At 40.5% G+C, this 16,954-nt stretch overlaps 3 protein-coding genes across 3 annotated transcripts in view; 2 read left to right on the forward strand and 1 right to left on the reverse strand.

Annotated features, from left to right (window-relative positions):
• Positions 1-5,776: 5,776 nt before the first annotated feature.
• PYURF (PIGY upstream open reading frame) lies at positions 5,777-7,641 on the forward strand. The gene is made up of 2 exons (XM_069485514.1): positions 5,777-6,065; positions 7,497-7,641. The coding sequence occupies exons 1-2, from the start codon at positions 5,863-5,865 to the stop codon at positions 7,636-7,638; spliced, it is 345 nt and encodes a 114-aa protein (XP_069341615.1). The 5' UTR covers positions 5,777-5,862; the 3' UTR covers positions 7,639-7,641.
• Positions 7,642-7,726: 85 nt separating this feature from the next.
• PIGY (phosphatidylinositol glycan anchor biosynthesis class Y) lies at positions 7,727-8,407 on the forward strand. The gene has a single exon (XM_069485515.1). The coding sequence runs from the start codon at positions 7,734-7,736 to the stop codon at positions 7,947-7,949; it is 216 nt and encodes a 71-aa protein (XP_069341616.1). The 5' UTR covers positions 7,727-7,733; the 3' UTR covers positions 7,950-8,407.
• Positions 8,408-14,164: 5,757 nt separating this feature from the next.
• HERC5 (HECT and RLD domain containing E3 ubiquitin protein ligase 5) overlaps positions 14,165-16,954 on the reverse strand; it is a 30,871-nt gene continuing 28,081 nt past the window's right edge. Inside the window, exons 21-23 of the mRNA XM_069485516.1 lie at positions 15,694-15,877; positions 15,505-15,607; positions 14,165-14,385 (exon numbers count right to left, since the gene is read on the reverse strand). Of these exons, the coding sequence (XP_069341617.1) occupies positions 14,180-14,385; positions 15,505-15,607; positions 15,694-15,877 (493 nt within the window). The 3' untranslated portion in view covers positions 14,165-14,179. The remainder of the gene's footprint in view (positions 14,386-15,504; positions 15,608-15,693; positions 15,878-16,954) is intronic.

Genomic DNA, 16,954 nt, shown 5'->3' on the forward strand with positions numbered 1-16,954 from the left:
GTCATTATATAATGGTAAAAGGAGCAATTCAACAAGAAGACATAACAATCCTAAATAGACATGCGCCTGACACAGGAGCTCCCAGATTCGTAAAGCAAATTCTACTAGATCTAAGCAAAGAAATAAAAAGCAGCCTCATAATTACTGGGGATATCAACATCCCACTGACAGAGCTGGACAGACCATCAAAGCAGAAAATAAAGAAAGAAACACTGTACTTAAATGGGACTCTAGAACAAATGGACCTAACAGACATTTACAGAACATTCTACCCAAAAACTATGAAATATATGTTCTTCTCCTCAGCACATGAGATATTCTCCAAGGTTGGTCCTATCTTAGGCCATAAAATATGTCTCAACAAATTTTAAAAAATAGAAATCATACCCTATATCTCCTCAAACCACAGTGGAATAAAACTGGAAATCAATTCTAAAAGAATCGCTCAAATCTACACAAAGTCATGTAAATTAAACAACCTTCTGCTGAATGATCAGTGGTCAATGATAAAATTAAGATGGAAATCAAAAGATTCCTCAAACTGAATCACAAAGGGGACACAAGATATCAAAACCTATGGGATATAGCAAAAGCAGTCCTATGGGGAAAATTCATACCCGTAAATGTCTACATCAAAAAGACAGAAAGATTACAAATTAACAACCTAATGTCACATCTCAAGAAACTAGAAAAGGAAGAGCAAACCAAACCCAAACCCAGAAGAAGAAAAGAAATAACAAAGATCAGAGCAGAACTAAATGAAATGGAAAACAACAAAACAGTACAAAGGATCAATGAAACAAAAAGTTGGTTCTTTGAAAAGATAAGCAAAATTGATAGGCCTCTTACTAGATTAACCAAGAATAGAAGAGAAAGGACCCAAATAAGCTCAGTCAGAAATAAAAAAGGAATCAATCTAATTCCCCATCAATTCATGAGTGGATTAACAAAATATGGTATATATTAAATATATACCATGGAGAACTACCCAGCCATAAAAAGAAATGAATTAATGTCTTTTGCGGCAATTTGATTGGAACTGGAGACCATTATCCTAAGTGAAATATCTCAGAAATGGAAAAACAAACACCATAGGTATCTCTAATAATTGGGAACTAATCAGTGGAGGCACATGGGCACAGAGAAGTAAAAGTCATTGGAAATTAAGAAAGGGGGAGGGGAAAGGAGGGAGGAGAGGAGGGTAAAAACCTACCTAACAAGTACAATGAACACTATTTGGGTGATGGGCACCCTAGTAGCCCTGACTTAAGCATTATAAAAGTATCTATGTAACAAAAACATTTGTACTTTCTTAATATGTTGAAATAAAAAATTAAATTTAAAAGCTCATGGACCTAAAAAAATCTGACAGTTATATACAGAAGCCATTTAAAATGTATATTAACGTGCAGTCCTACAATATCCACTCAAGTCCATATTACTCATTCTTCTCTGAGCTGCTGTATAGTTTTGATGGTTCCTCATACTCATCTCTGCCTAGCAAGCTTCTATGTCCTACTTGCAAAACTAAAATTTTGTTTTCACGAATTAAAAAAAGATTATAAAAGGAGATAAAATAGGTATCTCCTATATTACCCATACTGACACACCCCTAACCCTTCCCTAAGCACAACCCTTCTCTGTGAGCCTGGTGTATAGTATAAGTTCAATGAATATGCAAAAGAATGTATTATATATAAATCTGGATTTTTACTTAACTTTATCCTGTGCTGTATACTGTACTTAAGACTATGAACTTAAAAATAGAGATAGCATCTTACATGCCTTGTTCCACTTTTCTTTACCTCCTAACATAATTCTGAGGACATACAAAGTGATTAGTAAATATTCATTGAACTGATTCAATGGATTTGAAATAATGTACACCTTTATCAATTATGAACTAGTAATGGTTATATTTCAAAATGACTGTATTAAAGAAAAAATTTTGAGTAAAGAAACATTTAAAGAACAATTCAGTAATGTTCCAACCAGCTAAAGACAATCAACATTTTGGGTTTTATTCATTTTTTTCCCCCTATGCCTAAGTTCTTGGTTTAAAAAAAAATTTTAATCATTGTGCGTAAAATTTTATGTGCTGATTTTTTCACTTATAATTATTTTCTGTGCTTTTATATTTTTATTTTTAAAGCTATTTTTAAATGGTACATGCCTGCCACATAGTGGGCATTCAATAAATTAATAAATGAATAATCAATATTAAGAGTTACATTTTTAAAATATTTATATTTTGATAGATGAGAAATGGAAACTTCTTTGATGTTTGAAAGTTGCATTACTACTTTACTATTGAGGATGAATTCTTTTTTTTTTTATGTGCTCATTGGTCAACTGCATTTTCTCTTTTGTGAATTTTTCTTTTCAAGCCTTTTGTCCATTTATCTATTGGAATCTTGATGTTAATGAACTCATTACGATTGCAATTCATTAATAAGATTTTTTGTGATTTTCATTCCTAAAATAAATGTCATCAAATGAAGAAAACAATCGGTAAATGAAAGTAAATCTTTGTAATCACAGAGAGAAAAGAACAAGGAGCGATAAATGTTAGTTCAAATATTGACTGATACCATCTAGTGAAAAATTTATCTCTCTGGATTAGAGGTTCCCAAATTTCAATGCCCCTGATTTGAAATTTCTGGGCTTTGTTAAAATATGTAGTGTAGCCCTTCTTTGGCTTGTTGTTTTCTAACTTACTTTATGCATATGATAGTCCAAGACTGGTGTTTCAACAGCATCCATATTGAAGACTACAAAAATTCCACCTCAGTTAGAAAGAAGGTCCCTAGAGGTGCATCGCATTTTCCCTTTTCATCAGAATTTTTACTAACTTTACCACAATAAGTAATTTTGTTGCTGATGACATTCTTTAAATGTGTAACCTGTGCTAGGCCCTGTGCTGTTCAACTTGTATTAGTTAGTCTGCTCAAACACTCTAAGGTAGATACTATTATTATCTTATTTTACAGGTGAGAAGATTGAGGTGGAGAGTTTAAGTAACTTCCCCAGGACTGGGTCACACAGAGCCTATGCAGTTATTACTTGTGCACAAGCCTATGTGCCAGGAAAGGTCATTGTCATGCAAATGGTAAAAAGAGATTAACTTCTGAAAGATCAATTCCAGTCCCATGATTCTATCCCGTCACCTACATTTAGCTTAGGATACTACATGCAGAAATGAGTTGTAGTCTTTAATTACCGAGGGCTATTCGGAGACATTTTGCTTTGACATTTTGCAACTTAATATGGACCATAGTTGGACAAATACAGTCACACACTCAGATGTTCCTTAAATATTGGTTATCGATTTTTTGTGTTATAAATTCAAGGATGTTTTATTTTAAATACTTTGCTGTTACTCTCCATTCTTCCCCTAAACTAATGTAAAGTAAACTGATCTGCCTCAACCCTTCTGCGTGGAGGCTAACTGAAACTAATTTATTTATAACCGGTTAGAAAACCCAGTTGATAGGGATCTGTCAGCCAGACTAGCTAATGAAGCTGGCCTTATGCATGGGTGCCGGTCCCAACCTCACAGGGGCAAAGGGCTGGGCCCACTCTGAGCTGGCAGAAGTCAAACTCTGCTTCCCCCTGCCTCACCGAAACATATCTTTCCTACAGCTCACCCCCTCCCTTGGGCCCAAAGTATCAACTAACTTCGACTGAAAAATTCATTCCTGCTACTCCCCTGGTAGGAAATAGGGTGAAAGCAGCATAGGAACTTTACAATAGTCCCTCTTGAGGGTACAGCCCTGCCAACTGCCCCATTCTCTAGTCCATTAGTGACTCTAATAACGGAAAGTTCTGACTGTGAAAGATTTCTTTGTGACCAAGGTAGGGTTTGGAAACTAGAGACGTTCATTATCTTTTAAATATCTATCTACCCAGAGAAGAATTTCCTTTTTAGTATCCTATAAACTACAGTAGCCTTTAGAAATCTTTTAAGCATTAGTGAACAAAGAACATCAAATAATGTAGTGGTGTTTTTTTTAAAAAATAGGAGGGACAAATAAAATTAAAATTTCTCAATTTATTTTACATTGCTGAATGGAAGAGAAGTTTGAAAATATAAATATGTATCTGTATATCCTTCACTCCCACCCCAACTCCCAGGAACTCAAAGTGTGAAATGACAAAGTCCATCAAAGCAAAACAAAAAAGTTCAATATTCAGCAAAACAAAGGGAAAAATTTGATGACTAACAAGGAATCTTTGAATATATTGATCTGGGAAGAATAGATGAAAGAAAAATAACAACAGATAATATTAACTGAATATTAATTTGTGCCAGGTACTTTTCTAAATGTTCTTTGCATGCACTATCACACTGAATCCCCGACCTTAAGGGAAATTCTCAAGGCAGGTACAATTATTAATCTTATCATATAGATAAGGAAAATGAGCAGTGAGGTCATTTGAAGGAGTCATCCAGCTAGTAAACTGTGGACATGGAACCAAGCTGTCAGGCCCCAGAGCTCAGGTTCTTGTCTACTACATTATTAAGAAAGACATAAGCATGCATTACTTTCTTGGACAAACTTGAGATCAAAAATTCAACCGAATATATCGTCTATTTGACTAAGGGACACTGCCTGATCAGTTATTTAGACTCCTTGTGGCCTCTAAGCTCATTTATAGAAGTAAGTCAGTTGTGCTTCACTATGTAAATGAATGCACTATGACCAGGTGTCATGGGGGAAGAATCTAAACATCTTGGAGGGTGAGAAACCTAAGCCATTCTTTTCAGGTTCTTAAAATTTTTTTAATGAGGAAAAAAAAGCACCAAACAAGTGTGAAATAAATAAAATCTCAAGGCTCCCCTCCCCACCAGCTAACTGAATGGACCCCCTCGTGGCCAAAGGAATATCCTAAAACTAAATTGCCTGCCAGGAGGAGGGAGGTCAGACATGCCTCACCATGCCCCCTCCCTTCTTGGGGACATCCTTCCTAACCCATTAACAGGCCTAAGGTATGCAAATGAACCTACAGGTCCCCAATTTACACAACAGATCTGTGTCCGGTGGCTTATCTCTGATAAACCGCTCCTTAGGTTAAAACATTCCAAGCCTTTAGACAAAGCTTCATGTCTTTAACCAACTACAAGCCAAAGAATCTTTAAACCCCCCTGTAACCTGTAAGGCTCGGCTTGGAGATGGCCCATCTTTTTGGGCCAAACCAATGTATGCCTCCCATGCATTGATTTAAGACTTTATCTGTAACCCCTGCCTGCTCCCTGAAATGGATAAAACCAAACTGTAACCCAGCCACAGCCAGTCCATGTGCTCAAGACTTCTTGAGCGAGGTTCCGGGTCATGATCCTCAGATTTGGCTCAGAGTAAATCTCTTTAAAATTACAGAGTTTGGCTTTTTTTCCGTTCACACAAGGTTATGGCAACTGTGGTAAAAATTTCCATTAAACCGATTAACACTTGTAACACACCCAGTACGGCTGTGTTTGCAGCCTCGCTAGGAGAGAACCACGTAGTGGCTTAACGCTGTGCCACTCTGAGGTGCGGCCACCGGCTTCCTGGCCTCCCCGCGACAGGCCCACGGTGCCCGGTTGGTTTGTAGCCGTGCAAGCGCGGCGGCGCTTTCGAGGGGTCTCCGGCCGGGACAGCACTGCTCGCTACTGAGCCGCGGCGCCCGCCGGAAAAGCGGTCGGGCCAGGAGCACGCTCGGAACCAAAGCGCCGGGCCCCGCCTACTCGGGGGGCAGCGTTTCCTAGAGCACCGAGGGGGCGGGGCCTGGCCGGCGGGACTGGACGCGCGGGGGGCCGGGAGCGGGAAGTTTGGACCCCGCTGGCGGAGGGGACGGTTGAGGACGGTCGCCGGTCGCCAGACCATGCTGAGCGGAGCACGCGGCAAGCTCGCCTTAGCGCTGCGGGGGACACGCGCACCGACGTCCGCGGCCGCCCGTCGGTGCCTGCACGCGTCGGGGTCGCGGCCCTCGGCAGACCGGAGCAAGAAGGCGGAGGAGCCGCCCCGCGCCTTCGACCCGGCGCTGCTGAAGTTCCTGGTGTGCCCGCTCTCGAAGAAGCCGCTCAGGTGACCCGCCGGCTTCGGCTCTCCCTGCGCGGCCTCCCGGTGGAGGTGGGGGTGGGGGCAGGTGGACCGCGCGGCCTCTCGCGGCCGCGGGGGCCTTTCGGGTCCCCGGGTGTTCCCCGCTGCCATTTTCTGGACGCTGGTCCGGCCGGGCCGGGCCGGAGGAAACCCGGGGCAGCCGAGTCCCAGAACTCCCAAGTGAGGTCGCCGGCCCGCAGGAATGCATCGAGGCGTTTTCAGGTTAGCCACTGGCTGCGAATTACAACCAAGGGGACCTTTTTAAAAATGCCAATTCTCGCCCCCTTCAGGGGGACTGAATGCGAATGCTGGGGGGGTGAGAGCTGAACATTTGTATTATTTCTTTGGTCTCTCTGTGTTGCCTAGGCTGACCTTGAACTACCCGCGTCAGCCTCCCGAGCAGTTGGGACTACGGGCACCGCTGCCCCGCCTCCGCCCGGCTCCTTTGTATTTTCTTAAAAGGTCCCTAAATGATTCTAATGTACAGCCGGGTTTCTGAACCATTGGAATTCAGGACAAGTCCAGAGTATTCAGGTTTTTAAGTGAAGATGATGAAAAATACTGCAGTGGCCGCCAGAGTACAACTGATACCCGACAGTGCTGAGCGTTTACGCTGCGTGTGCTGCCCACTGGCGGTTAGTTTTGGGCCGGCAGGATTTTGTAAAAGCCTTTTTAACCTTTAACCTAGTTCTTGGGAAAACAGCTCTACGGTCCAGACCACTACAACCGAATACGAACAACACTAATACTGGTATTACAAATCGCACAAACACAACAATTATCAGTCGTTATCTTTGGATTGTAATTGCTAGCAATTTTTATTTTCATATTTCTGTGTTTTTGTCCTATAATGAACATATTATTCAACTTTCTTAAACAGTGAAATTACCATTTGATTTACCTTTTAGCTAATTATAACTAGCTCGCGGCATACTCACTGCTTTCCAAAGTTTCCTCATTTCTGCTCTCATCCTTGTCAGTGATTTCCTTCTAATGAATCAGTTAAGGTTCTCTATTCAGTATTTATTCTAAAACTAAGAAGTTGATTTTCCTCTAGTTTTTGTCCCAGTAGTAAATAAAAATAACAGGATGGTTTTGGGGTTGACTAAAATAATGAAGGAATATTTGGATAAAATACCTTTTCCAGATCTTTTCTGACTGGTATGAAAAAAAAAATTAAGGAATTACTTGGGAATAGGGGAAAAAGAGAATCAGAGAAACTAACTTAAATGGGAATAGTTATAGATTCTAAGGGAAATGGTTGCATTAGCTATTGCTGCTTTTAGAATTAAAGAAGACTGTTCTGGGATTAACTCTGTGTCAAGAATTCGATAGATGGTATTATATATTGAAAATTAAGGTCTTCCAAACATCTTGTTTTCCACAATTCATCTTGTTCTTTTTTTTCCTCTTCAGATATGAAGCATCAACAAACGAATTGATTAATGAAGAGCTGGGAATAGCCTATCCAATCATTGATGGGATTCCTAACATGATACCACAGGCAGCTAGGATGACACATCAAAGTAAGAAGCAAGAAGAAACGGAGCAGCGATAGATCCTAATTTAAAAAAACAAAAGCACAACAACTAAATTTTCTTACTACCATATACCTTTTAAAGCAGGGTGGCGGGTAATAACTGGAGGAGAAGAATGTATCTCTCTCTTCCTACATTGACTGTTCTTATTCCACTGGTCTCTCTAGCAGGACTGTTTTACTCAGCCTCTGTGGAAGAAAACTTCCCCCAGGGCTGCACTAGCACAGCCAGCCTTTGTTTTTACAGTCTGCTCCTGCCGGTAACCATACCAGTGTATGTGTTCTTCCACCTTTGGACTTGGATGGGTATTAAACTCTTCAGGCATAATTAATGCAACCAGAGCCAAGATGGCGTATAGATAGATTCATGATATGTGTTGGGCTTCTATCTCTGAAAGCTCAGCGAGGTGGAAATACTGGAGACCCACTTAGTTTGCAGGAAAGATGCTTCGCCTGGCTTGTGTCAGGCTTAGGACTATGGGAGGCTCACGCTGCCCAAGCTGCTTTTATCACACTCTTGTTCTGCCCTTGTTTTTTGAAGGTTCTGACTTATAACTGCTGCATCAGAAGAAACATTTCGACACAGTGTCTTGTCGGAGATTAACACCCCCCAGTCATCATCTGATGACTATTTCTTACCCTTTCATCTAAAAGTTGGTCGTTTGAAATTTTGTTTGCTGGTGTAGCTTCAAGGTATTTGGTGAAGTCACACATTACAGATGACTGAAATAATTCCAAAGGAGCTATGTTGAAATGGTTGCAGAGAAATGCATTTGCACTAGTGTGACTATAAAACCATACAATAAAATGGAAATTTCATGTACTTACACAAAAATTCTGAGTTTGTGAAATTACCTTCGTTTCTTTGGCATCAAATGCTTACGTTAATAATGAAGTAAGATGTTGACATCTTCCCATAAAAAAACAAACCAGTTTGTAGTAGTCTTTTTGGGGGGGGGGGGAGGTCACAAGAGTGTAGTACTAAGGGAAAATGTAAAAGTGTTCTAAATTAAAAATATAGGCTATGTTTAGAAAGGCACTTCATTCCCAAAATGGAATCATTTCCCAGGAAAGTGGACGGGAAGACCTACATATGGCTGATTGTGCCCTGTAGAACTTAGAGCCGTGTTTTGAGCCACATTTCAGTTTATTTTCCTGCTTTACACAGGAGACCTAGTAACACTACTAAGGGTATGAGCATTCAACACATTAATAGCCCCTGATTTTCCAGAACTTTCAGTAAGACTGATCAAGTATGGTACAGTATTTCTGAAGTATAGCATAAATGTTTCAGTAGTTACCCTACAGAAACCTAAGAATTAAATATAAAAATATTTTAACAAACTTTAAACAGTGATTCTTACCTATCAAAAGAAAAACACGTTAGATGTATTTTCTGTTGCATTAGTTCAACATATACTGTAGCACAAGTCACATTTTAAAATTACCCGATGGCAGGCAAGTAACTTGGAAGACTAGATCACTTGGAAGTAATCCCGATCACTTCCTTAAGAGTTGTTTTTTTCTTCATTTCCTGAAGATTTGTTCTTTCGATTAACCCTAAAGGCATTCTTACTGTGTAAAGCATCATATGCTTTATTCTAGCACTTAATCTTGTGCTGTAATAGCCTGGTTTTAGTCCCCTGTCTACATAGTAAACTGTTCATTTTTTTAATCTAATTCTTAGCACAGAGCAGCAAATAAGCCCTTCCTGAGTGAACACATGGCTCTGATAAGTCTTACAACTTTAGCCAAGTTACTTAACATCTCTGGGACTCATCTCTAGGGCTAAAAATCCTTTTATAAAATTATGAGGATCAAATAAAATTTTATATGTGAAGCTACTTTGTACAGAACTAAATGACACTGGTTTTTAGAATGACAGTGTGAGGAGCTCTGTGGACCCATTCACCAATGAAACAAGCTAAGTGAAAATTATAAACAAAACTATTTTAAGTGTGTGGAAATCATCCTAAGGGCATACAGCTCATTAAATGAAGAAACGCTCGAGGAAGTCTACTAAAACTTGGTAAAAACAGGGAGTTTGTGGCATTTGACCCACCAACCATTTGTTTCTTCCTCTTCAGCTCAGAGTGACGCTCCTGTGCAGCCAGGATACATGGGTCACTGTTCCCATCTCTTAGCTGAGGGTCATTGTGTCTCATGGGGTGTGCAAGCCACTAGCATAGTAAAGGTAATTATGTCCCTATAAAAGATAGTGCATATTTCTTCTTTAACTGATTTGCAAAGCAATCGTAGAAAAGATGTATACAATTGTATTTTGGGGCCTATGACATATAACATTGGTATTAACATCACAAAGGAAATAAATGGAGTAAGGAAATGACACCAGATGGCAACTTGAATTCATAGGAACACATGAAGAGAACCAGAAAAGGTAAAAAAGAAGGTTAATATAACTAATGCTATAAATACATACTTGCTCTCCTTTCTCAGTTTAGGAGACATTAAATTATGTAAAGTATCACAAAGTATCAGTGGGTTTGTAACAAACAGGTGCAATATTCCTAGCAATAATAGCACAGAAAGAGGGAAGAAGGAATAGTGCTATATAAAAGTAATGTTTCTAGATCTCCACAACACTTTTATGAGCAGATCTGTAGTTTTAAAAGACCTCTTAGGCCTCATACACTGCTGGTCAGAGTATAAAATGCTATAGCTTCTTTGGAAAACAGTTGGCAGTCCCTTAAAAGGTTTAACAGAATTACCATATGACCGAGCAATTCTACTAGGTATATACTCAAGAGAAATGAAAACTATGTCCTCAAAAAAAAACCTGTGCACAAATGGTCATAGCAGCATCATTCATAATAGCCAAAAAGTACAACCAACCAAAATGTCCATCAACTGATGAATGGGTAGGTAAAATGTGATATGAATATAATGATAAAATATTTGGCAATAAAAAAGAATGAAGTACTGATGATACGTGCTAGAACATGGACGAACATGGAAAATATGCTTAGTGAAAAGCCAGTTACAAAACCATCACATTGTTTGAATTTATTTACATGAAATGTCTATAATAGACAAATCTACAGAAACAGCAGATTAGTGGTTGCATAGGGCTGGAGATGAGAGGGAGATTGTAGAGTTTTGGCTAAAGGGTATAGGGTTTCTCTTTAGGGCCATAAAAATGTTCTAAAATTTACTGTGGTGTTGGTTGCACCATTCTGTGAATATACTAAAAGAACTATTGAGTTTTACGTGGCTGAAGTATATGCTATGTGAGTTATCTCAGTAAGGGTGTTACCAGTTAAAAATAACAACAATAAAAAAGCAGTTTTAGCTGTGTCCAGCTTGAGGCTCAGGGGTTCCAGATCACTTGCTGGGCATCGCATGCTGCTTAGAGACATGGCCCAAAGTGGAATGCAGGCCTTAAACCTTCTAAATTCTGTCTTCCACATTGTGCTACTTCTAGGGACCCTCTCAGACGGGACATCCTTTATTGGGAATTCTTCAACAGGCTTCTAGTGTTCCACGCCAAGTTCCTCGCTAGCAAATCACCCTGGCTTCCTATCTGCGGGGACTCCCCTTCCTCGGTGCCTCATGCCGCACCCCATGACGCCGCACCCCATGACGTTGGCCCCACCACCCCCACGTGCCGCGCTGTAAACTCACCATGAGAAACGCTGTCTGGTTCCTTCATTAACAGAACTCTTCGTCACACCTGCTCCTCGGTAGTTAGCAGACTTCACACCAGCGGACCTCTTGCCTCCTTAGAGACTCAACAAGATTCCCCTTCCTAAGTGGCCTCAGCTCCATCACCGGTGGCGGGGGGTCATCTTTAATCACCCCGTTAATGAGCTCCCTCCCACCAGCTCTAATTGAGAACTTACCACCCGGAGGGAGGCAAAAAGGGGCCAGCTGTGACCTGTTCTTCCTCATTTGTTTCCAATTTTGCAAGAAAGGGCTTAATTTAAGGAGGTCCCCTCTGAACCTCAGACTCTGCATCTGTAAGATGGAAATGATGACTCCCACTTCCAGACCAGGTGGGTTTTAAGTGGAGGTAGAAAATACGAAATTATCCAGCATAGCCAAGAGCTATAGTAGATTCTCACTATTATGTGCGGTGGTGGGGAGAAAAGCCTGTCCCCCTTTTCCAAGTTTTGTCCCTTAGTGAAATGCTCCATTTGGAGGTGATTGTTGTCCTCCGCGTTTGCCACTAGATGGCACTGTTGGCTAACTCAAGTGACCACCGGCAGCCAAGGCCTCAGAAGGAACCAAAGGATGCACCTGAGAAATTCTAAGTAGCCGTATCTTTCCCACGTTCATTCATTTAGCATCTACTAGAAGGCCATGACAGGTGAAGTGAATCATGAAGAATGAGTAGGAATAACCCAGACGGTGGAGGAGGCAGAATTACAGAGAGGAGGTGAGGAAGGGGGAGGGAGCGGGGAGCGAGGGGAACAGGGTTCCAGGCAGAAGAAAAAACACTGTGAAAACACAGAAGAGAGACTAAGATACTATGGCCCATTCAGGAAACTAAAATGAAGTGCAGTCACGGGCTGCTTAACATTTCTATTAAAGGTGGTCCTGTAAGATCATAATGGAGCTGAAAATTCCTATCATCCAGTAGCTGTTGTGATGTCAGAAACCAATCACTTTATTTTAAAAATAAGTTTAGTGGCCTACAGTAGTGCACAGTAATGTCCTAGGACTTCACATTCGCTCACCACTCCGTCACTCACCCAGAGCAATTCCAGTCCTGCAAGCTCTGTTCATGGCAAGTGCCCTATTGCAGGTGTACTATTTTTTATCTTTTATACTGTATTTTTACTATACCTTTTCTATGTTTAGATACACAAGTACTTACCATTATGTTATAATTGCATACAGTATTCAGGACAGTAACATGCTGCACAGGTTTTTAGCCCAGGAGCAACAGGCTACACGCTATAGCCTAGGTGTGCAGTAGGCCATGCCATTTAGGTTTGTGCAAATACACTCTATGGCATTCGCACAATGAAATTTCCAGATGACGCTTTCTCAGAATATATTCCCATCGTTACATGATGCAGGACTAGTTACATATGACTAGAATGTGTGCAGGACAATGGTGGGTGATGAGGTTGGAGCCGTTATTTGGGAGCAGTAATAACAGTGTTAATGAAATCAGACTTTATTGCCTGATTTTCAAATCATTTTTATTTGTGCAGCTGATATACACGATGGCTTTTTCCCAGAAAGAGGGAAAAAAGCACGTGCAAAATTCCAGTGGGTTTGTATGTTATAGACCCATGCTGTAACAAGTGTTCGTATTTACGCTGTCCACTACGGTAGCCACTTGTCACAAGTAAATATTGGGCACTTACAATGTGGCTAATGTGACAAGTTTAAATTTTATTTAATTAAAGAGCCAATATAGGACAGCACAGCTCTAGATTGTTTTTCCACTGTTGCCAATGAAAGTTTTCACTCTTCAAAACTCTTCAAAGACTAAACCTCCACTGCAGGGGTCCACGTTCCTGAACAGGGCAGACATAGATTTCCCACCTCACAGAAAGTTCTACTGGACAGTGTTGGTCTAGGCACAAGGAGACCAAAGTGGAGGCTACAGAAGCGGTGGGACAGGAGATGCCGAGAGCTCGGACTCAGGGCACTGGCAGTGGGGTTAGAGACATACGGAAACTAGAATTATTGGGACTTGACTTGAATGTGGAGGGTAAAGCAGAGGGAGGAATGGAGGAGATCCTGGTGGTTCCACTCCAAGCTGTGGAGCACAGGAACACATTGTGGGAATGAAAAGTGACAATTTTCTTCTCGAACGTGTTGCGATGAAAGAGCCATGGGGCACGCAGGTAGAGACACGGACTACACAGAAAAATGGCTCTGGCGCTGGAACACATGAATCGCTGTAGGTCAGAGGCATCCAGCTCTGGGTGTCATCGGCAGGGACGCAGTAACTGAAGCCACGGACTAGATGAGTCAGGGGAGCAAAGGGGAAGGGCGCAAACGCAATGGAAAAGCAGCCAAGAAAAATTGTGCTGTGTTTACTTTTTTGTTTGTTTGTTTGAGACAGGGTATGGCTTCTGTTGCTCGGGCTAGAGTGCAGTGGTGTCATCATAGCTCACTGCGACCTGGGCTCAAGCGATCCTCCTGCCTCAGCCTCCCAAAGTGCTGGGGTTGTAGGAGGGCGCCCTGCACCCTGTCGTGTTTACTTGCTGCTGAGTTTTGAGAGTTCTTTATATTATGGATACGCTACAAGTGTGTCTTAGTTCGCTTTGTGCTGCTGTAACAGAATACCTTACACTGTGCAATTTGAAAAGAACAGATACTAGGTAGACAATTGCAGTCTTTTAAAAAATACTGCTAAGCTAAAGAGTCTCCTTTCAGGCTAATTCATGCAAATATCTAACATTTGTGTTAGAGACACAGCCTAATCTGTATCATAGCTCATACATCTTACATGCAATAACAGCAATTCCAAAAGAGCAGATAAACACAGTGAATAGTGAATGAGACTTTTATGTTAATTTTTGAGTTATTAAATTTATTTTTAATGGTATTTCCAAAAGGAGGCAAATACTGTGCTGTGAGGTCAGCCAAATCCTCTGTTGTTGTTGATGGCTACTTGGAGCGCCTCTTCCACTCTTTCCATTGTAGAGTATTTAGGGAGGCAGAGAACACTAGTACATGTGTATGTTCTCATGGGATCTTTTTCGGTCAAATTCTCAGGACAGCAAAAAGTTATCTTCATGTTCTTTAAACCTTTTATTTGTATTCTGTCAGTTCCTGTAAGAAACACTAAAAAGGAGAAAATGGGGTGATCAGTTTCACACAGAGACCCACATCTCCTTACAGAGAGAAAATCTGTTCATTCAAAAAACTTCATCGTGGGCCCAGGCACGGAGTCCTACATTAGCAAGTGCACTGGGGACTACAGTTACTGCCCTCAAGCAGCTTAAAGTCTGATTGGGAATATCACAGTCTCGTGAAGAAAGCGACAAACAGCAAGGGAAAATGTGTAAGTAGCCAGTGCAGGTATCACGGGGTTAAGTACATCCTGACTGTAAATGCTGCGCTTCAGAGCAGGGAGGGACAGCCAGGCCGGGGTCCCTGGGGGACTTCCAGGAGTTCAGAATTACTCCGACCTTCAAGGAGGGAAAGGTTTAGCGAGGCAGCAAGGAGGTGGGTGAGATCAAGGGAAGGTGCTTCAGAGAAAGCCTGGAGGTGGCGAGGTGCAAGGTGAGCTCAGGAGTGTTCAGACAGTGGACCCGTCTGACTGCAACAAAGATTTCCTCTAAGAGTTAAGATCGGAAAGGGAGGCTGGGCTCCACGTAAGTCTGAGTATCTTCTAACATACATGTTATCCATAAAAATAAGAAGAAGAAGATAAATTTTTCTCAAAAATAAGGAAACAGGACAAGAAAATGAAAGAGAAAGTTATTAAGCCAGTCTCAGGAAAATCTTCAGGTAAGCATAAAACGGAAATGAAAATCTAGAATGTGAGGTAAAACAGGCTTAGAGACACAAATAAAATAGCTTGTGTGCAGTAATAGCAAATCTCATATTAATAATAATCATAGAACAATAGTGAAAATTAGCCAAATAAAATATCTTGGTTAATCCCACAAGGGCTGGCCAAAGGAATGATGACAGGGACTAGAGAAAGAAGACTCAATATTTAGCTTAAAGAAAAGAAGATAATTTGAAAAGCAATGAGAAGGGATGAAATCACAGGGCAAAATATCACCTATGTTAACATTTGGTTTTTGATGTTGGCCATAGAGGACATTCAATTGGCCTAGGAGTGGCGCTGACACTGTGATTCGTTGCAAACGGTACCTATCACTAATGAAACTGTTGTCCCATTGAAAAGACGTAAGATTACTACTCCCTGATATCTATTCCTTGATTTCTTACCCAGGAATTTTTTCTTTTCCTCCAGAGTCAATTTGTGCAAAGCCTTCCAAAACATCACTATAGTGGGGTGTGAACTGTCGTAGTCTTGTTCATACTGCGCATTCTGGAGAAAAGGCAGAAAAAAAGGTATTCAGGAAATAGGCAGGAGAACTGAATTTAATCAGCTTAGCCTTTGTGACGACGATGTACCTTTTCAAATGTTTCCCAGTCATAATCCGTATGTCCAACAACCACGTCCTTCAGTTGCTCAGGATGGAAAAATTCAATAATATCCTTGTCACATACTTTATAAAATCCTCTCTCAAATTCTTCAAAAACTGCTTTCACAGAGATGTTGAAGATGTAATCGATGCACTTAGAAACATAGTCTCTCCTTTAATAAAACAAAAAATTATTTCCGCTTACTGCAATACCCTGAACGATAGGGTTGGGGGATAAAAACAAAAGCTGGAACACCTAACAGTTGCTGAGTGCTCACCACGTGCCATGGACTGTTCTAGCCACTAATTACAGATGATCTAATTCAAGCTTCATAACAATTCACCAAATGTCCCCTGGGGGGCAAAAATCACCCCTGATCGAGAACCACAGATATAGATATATTAATAAGACTTTAAGAAGCTAATAACAGGATGTTACAACTTTATATAATAAATATGAAAATTTAGATGAAACAAATTCCCAGAAAACCACAGCTAGCCACACAAGAAGAAAGAGTAAAGTTTCTTCTTTAATAGGACTTAAATAGTAAATGTGAGAAATTTAATCTATAATTTAAAATCTCATAACTAAATGACATTGATGGGAATTTTTTCAATATTTTAGAAAGAAGCAACACCAATCTTATATAGACTCTTGTAAAGAGCAGAAAAAGAGTAACATTCCTTACTAGTTTATGGGGCCAGCAAACCTCCATAATGTAACCTCAGTATTAACATTAAAGAAAAGGAAAATTACTAACCAGTATCTTTTACAAATATAGACACAGTAATCATAAACAAAATATTAGCAAACAGCAATATATAAAAAGCATAATAGATGACCAGCAAGCTGGGTTTATACCATGAACACAAGATTGGTTTAACATTGGAAAACCAAACAATATAATTCTCCCCATAACAAAACAAACCCATATGATCATTTCAATAGATGCACAAAAAGCATCTGATAATAATTCAATATTCATTTATAATGAAAATTCTTAATAAACTAGGAATAGAAGGGGAGATCTTTAACCTAATAAGAATTAAAACCTACAGCAAACATCATATTTAATGATGACATACTGAAAACTTCCCTTCTGAGATTAAAAGCAAAAAAGAGTGCCAGGTGGGGTGCAGTGGCTCACGCTTGTAATCCTGGCACTCTGGGAGGCCAAGACAGGAGGATTGCTTGAGCTAAGGAATTTGAGACCAGCCTGAGCAAGAGCGAGACCCTTGTCTCTACAAAA

This window comes from Eulemur rufifrons, chromosome 13 (assembly GCF_041146395.1).
Source record: "Eulemur rufifrons isolate Redbay chromosome 13, OSU_ERuf_1, whole genome shotgun sequence".
NCBI lineage: Eukaryota > Metazoa > Chordata > Mammalia > Primates > Lemuridae > Eulemur > Eulemur rufifrons.